This window comes from Halichoerus grypus, chromosome 6 (assembly GCF_964656455.1).
Source record: "Halichoerus grypus chromosome 6, mHalGry1.hap1.1, whole genome shotgun sequence".
NCBI lineage: Eukaryota > Metazoa > Chordata > Mammalia > Carnivora > Phocidae > Halichoerus > Halichoerus grypus.
This window is the reverse complement of record NC_135717.1, coordinates 121,820,340-121,825,457: the sequence shown is the minus strand read 5'-3', so window position 1 is coordinate 121,825,457 and position 5,118 is coordinate 121,820,340. Positions and strand designations below refer to the sequence as shown.

General features: G+C 48.5%; 1 protein-coding gene across 1 annotated transcript; it reads left to right on the top strand.

Annotated features, from left to right (window-relative positions):
* Positions 1 to 284: 284 nt before the first annotated feature.
* MIP (major intrinsic protein of lens fiber) lies at positions 285 to 3,367 on the top strand. The gene is made up of 4 exons (XM_036117109.2): positions 285 to 644; positions 1,134 to 1,298; positions 1,737 to 1,817; positions 3,182 to 3,367. Exons 1-4 carry the CDS (start codon positions 285 to 287, stop codon positions 3,365 to 3,367), a joined length of 792 nt encoding a protein of 263 aa, XP_035973002.1.
* The last annotated feature ends 1,751 nt before the right edge of the window (positions 3,368 to 5,118 follow it).

Below are 5,118 nucleotides of genomic sequence, written 5' to 3'. Positions count from 1 at the left end.
CTTGGTCCTTTTCGCTCAGAGGCTCTCTAGCCCTGACTCCAACCCCCACCCTAACCAACACCCATGGCTCTTCTCCCATGGAAGAGGGAGGGGAAAATCCAGCAGCTTTATCAGATGCATAAGAGTGGGCCCAGCCCTCTGCAGCTGTGAAAGGGTTAAGAGGCTGGGCCAGCCACTTCAGCCTGCCCCTCCCAGGGATTAAGAGTCCTCTATAAAGGGGACTGTCCACCCAGAACGGCCAGGGGGGTATCAGGGACCCAAGCATTGTGCCCATCCCCCCTGCCATGTGGGAACTGCGGTCAGCCTCCTTCTGGAGGGCCATATTTGCTGAGTTCTTTGCCACCCTCTTCTATGTCTTTTTCGGATTGGGGGCCTCACTGCGTTGGGCCCCCGGACCCCTGCATGTCCTGCAGGTGGCTCTGGCCTTTGGCCTGGCCCTGGCTACACTGGTGCAGGCTGTGGGCCACATCAGCGGGGCCCATGTCAATCCTGCAGTCACTTTCGCCTTCCTTGTGGGTTCCCAGATGTCTCTGCTCCGTGCCTTCTGCTATATGGCAGCCCAACTCCTGGGAGCTGTGGCTGGGGCCGCCGTGCTGTATAGTGTCACCCCGCCTGCCGTCCGAGGAAACCTAGCACTTAATACGGTAATGGTCAGCTAAGTGGGGCTGGAGGAACCTGGTACCCTGACTCCCCGCCTGGTGGAGGCCGATCAGCTCCTCAGGGGTGTGGGACATTGTGTGTGTGTCTGTGTGTCTGTGTCTGTGTGCGCACGCGCATGTGTCAAAGGTAGTTTGGAGGAGTAGGAAGGCATAAAGGCCTGGACTGACTCAAGAGACCCGAGTTCTGGTTTCAGCTTTCCTTCCAACTCCTTGCAGTTTCTTGAGGAAACTTATTTTACCTGACGGGGCCTGGAGCCTCAGCTTCCTCATCTGCATAAGTGGGTACAATTCTTTCTACCACGAAGGAGTATTATTAGGAGAAATTAAGAAAGAAATACAATTACTGTGAAGGGGGTTGTATCCTCCCTCTCCAGGGAACTGATGGCCATAAGGGGGTTGCTGTGTGGGAAGCCTTGAGGAGGTAACATTGTGGCAACCCTAACGAGCTGCCTCCTTTCTTCTTCCTTTGCCCAGTTGCACCCTGGGGTGAGTGTGGGCCAGGCCACCACGGTGGAGATCTTCCTGACGCTCCAGTTTGTGCTCTGCATCTTTGCCACATACGACGAGAGGCGGAATGGCCGCCTGGGATCTGTAGCCCTGGCTGTTGGCTTCTCCCTCACCCTGGGGCACCTCTTTGGGGTAAGCAGGAAAGGGGAGAAACTTCTTGTTTAAGGATTCTAGGGCCCCTCGCCCTTTCGCAACTTTTGAAGTTTCTTTCTGCCCAGCTCACTGTCAAACATGAACATAGGCCACCTCACTCTGTTTCAGTCGGCAACAAGAGGATTCAACACTGTTCTAGTCCTCTCTTCTGTGACCTCTGTATCTGGTCCTTCTTGACCCCAAGGTGGAAATGTATGCATCATGGGTAGATGCGGGCTTTGTCTATGGATCCATAGTCTGACCCCAGATAAGGTATCAGTGCCTTTCCTCCACTGTGGAGCCCCCACGTAGTTTGTCCTTCCCTACTTGCTGCTGGCTGGGGGCAAGGTGCCAGCCCTCAGGGGTATGTGGGTTGTAGGGAGAGAAGCTGAGGTAGAGGAGGGGAAAGTGTCTCAGTTATGACTGTGTCTTTTGCAGATGTATTATACTGGTGCAGGCATGAACCCTGCCCGCTCCTTTGCTCCTGCCATTCTCACCAGAAACTTCACCAACCACTGGGTGAGTGAGGGGAGAAGGGCAAGATCCTGAAGCCTTCCTGTGTGGGTGTGGGCTGCAGGCTCCATGTGTGGTTCCTGCTTTCCATCTGGATGTGTTAACTGCTTTACTAGCACCCAGCTAAAGGGGCTGTCACAGAGTTTGGCATGCCTGTGTGAACAGGATTCATTATTTTGCTAGAAAGAGAGGCTCTTGCTCATATTGTTCCTTCACTGGTTGGTCGGGGATTTTTACTAAGTATCCACAGGATTCTAAAACTAGCACTTTGAGGATAGACAACTGAACAGGGAGTCAAAACCTTCTACTCTCAGAGCTCAGGATGTATATGAGTACAGATGGGCCTGTGCCTCATCCCAGTTCTAGCACATTATTGGCCTTGTGTGTGACCACGGCAAATGACTCTGTCATTCTGCACCCCAGTTTCCTTACCATAAAATGGGGGTGTTGAGAGAAATAAGTGTGAACATTATATATGTGAAATATTTAGCACAGAATCTGGTATGGACTAAGACCTCAATAAAAATTGGCTATGTTTGTGCTGTTTGGCCATATGCCAGCCAAATATACAGAAATAATTTTAAAAAATTGTTCAAAGCTGTAAGCCTATTTTCATGGCAGCATTATTCACAATAACCAAAAGGTGAAAGCAACCCAAGTGTCCCTCACAAGTGAGTGGATAAGCAAAATGTAGTCTCTGCATGCACTGGAATAGTATTCAGCCTCACAAAGAAGGAAGTCCTGTCACAGGCTACAACTTGTATGAACCTTGAGGACATTATGCTGCATGAAATACACCAGTCACCAAATGACAAATGCTGTATAACTCCACTTATGTGAAGTATCTAGAGTAGTCAAAAATCAGTGAAACAAAGCAAAAGGGTACTTGATGGGGGTTCAGGAGAGGGGGCAATGGGCAGCTGTTATTTAATGGGTATAGAGATTCAGGTTGGCAAGATGAAGGAGTTCTGGAGATTTGTTGCACAACAATATGATATACTTAACATATATCTGTACTGTACACTCAGAATTGGTTAAGGTGGTAAATTTTATGTTATATGTTTTACCACAATTAAAACATTTTTTTCAAAGCAATCTATAAACTAGTGAAAACTGGTAACAAGAAATAGAATATATATGTGGGATAAAGGACTAATCTGGTGAGTCAGAAAAGAAATGGTAAGTTTCAAGGTACAGGCAGTAGAGCAGTTTAGAATTTAAAAACAAACAAACACTGGTTTCTGCTTAAATAGTGCCCAGTTGTATATGCCAAGTACAGATGTCTGTTTTCTACCCATAGAGTTGGAAAAAGAGAAGCCTTGCTCTTGATCCCTTCCCCAAGTCTGATTATTCCTCTCCTTTTCCTACAGGTATACTGGGTGGGCCCAATCATTGGAGGGGGACTAGGCAGTCTCCTCTACGACTTTCTCCTCTTCCCCCGGCTCAAGAGTGTTTCTGAGAGACTGTCTATTCTCAAGGGTGCCAGGCCCAGTGACTCCAATGGACAACCAGAGAGCACTGGGGAACCTGTTGAACTGAAGACCCAGGCCCTGTGAAAGCTCCAGTTGGCTAGAGGGAGTAGGAAGCTTCTGGGTTTACTCGGAGGGGCTGAGCCAGCCCCTGGATGAAGAAAGAGACTGGGGGAGGGACATGTACTTCTTTATTTTTTAATTTATGTGTGTGTTTTTTTGCCTTTTGCCGTGTGAAATCTTTCAAGTTGCATTCATGAGCTGATTTGTGCAAACTTCCCTTCCCTTTCTCCCCATCCCACCTCTCTTCGCCGCTGTGTGTGCATGATTGTGCGTATGAATGGTATGAATGTGAGTGAATGTGGCTGTGTCTGAGTTTTGGGGCACAGCAGGAGAGGTAGGGAAGGGAAAAAAGGTGTCACCCTATACCTTCCTCTCCCAACCCAGTGTGGTGAGCACAGGGAACCAAGACCTTTAAGCTTCTGGCCTTCACCCTGCTGCCAGTCAAGTTTATTAGGGCCCTAGGTTTATGCGGGAGCAGGGAAGCAGGGAGTACTCCTCACAGGAGGCAGATGGAGACAAGGCATTCCAAGGATTGGGAGAAGGGGCTGGGGGCAGGGAGAGAGAAAATGGAGGTATGAGCCCCAGATCAGGCTGCAATTGTACCAAAAAAAGTTGGGGAAGTTAACAGGAGAGTGTAGCCTACTTATCTCAGGGATGCTTGCCCCAGGGACTTGGGCGGGGAAGTAGCTCTGAGAAAAGTGAACACTGGGGTTTGAACTGTTCTGTAAAGCCACATAAACTTGTCTACATCCACCGGCTGGGTTTTGTGTTCATTCTGGTATGATGGATCTCTTTGGAGGCCCTGGGCCAGTGAGCTCCCAACCTAAAAAAGGGGTAGGGTGAGCCTAGAATTTAGAAAATTTAAGTAGTTTAGCGGTTCTGCCAGACATCCCCAGAGGGGCTTCCAGGCAGCTGGTACTTAAGCCAAAGAAGAGCTCCCTAAGGTCAAAACAGGAAATCTGATGCCTGGAGCAAATGCAGAGGTAGGGGTGGGGGGCCGTAGGAGGGAGAGGCTTTGACCCTCGGAGTTTTAATTTAGTTAGAGCAGATCAAAACACTCTTCAAATGGTATCTTTCTGCTTTTACCCCTAGTTTTATAGTCTTCTTTATTTTCCTCTTTTTGTGTGCGTCCTTTCACTTTTCTCTCATGTGTCCTTTCATCTTCAGCAAATCTCTTCTAACTCCCTTCATATCCCAGAAACTGATTCTTTCTATTCAAATGATTAATAATTCAGGAGATAATTATTCGTCTGAGCCCTATCTTCTTTTGTCATCGGCAAAATACACTCAATCTCAGCAGAGTCCAGAGGAGATCCTCAACTTACCAATGAATATTTATTGTTGTTCTCTTCCTTTTAGGAGCCTGCACGCTTCGCAAGCTTTTAAACCTATACCTCTAGCATGAAAGACACCCCGCCCGCAAAGACTCCTCTAGCCCGTAGCTCAACTCTCCACTTCCTCCCAAATAAAGCCTAATTTTTCTAACTAACCATTGAGACTTTGGAAAAATCCACTTGACTAGGAGAAGGGGAAGAATGTTTGTAAATTTACCTCTAATCGGACTTTGATCCCTATTTTCTTAAGTCAGCAGAAAATTCATAGCGCTGTGGTTCTTAGCTCAACATAGGGGGTCGACTCAGACAAAACAGTACTTGTACTCGCTTCCCTTTTCCTTACTTCATCACCACCACCTCCACCACCACCCCGCTCGCTTGGAGTTACATGGACCAGCCCGGCTCGCCCCGCCCCACTCCGCACGCAGGCGGGGACTAGTC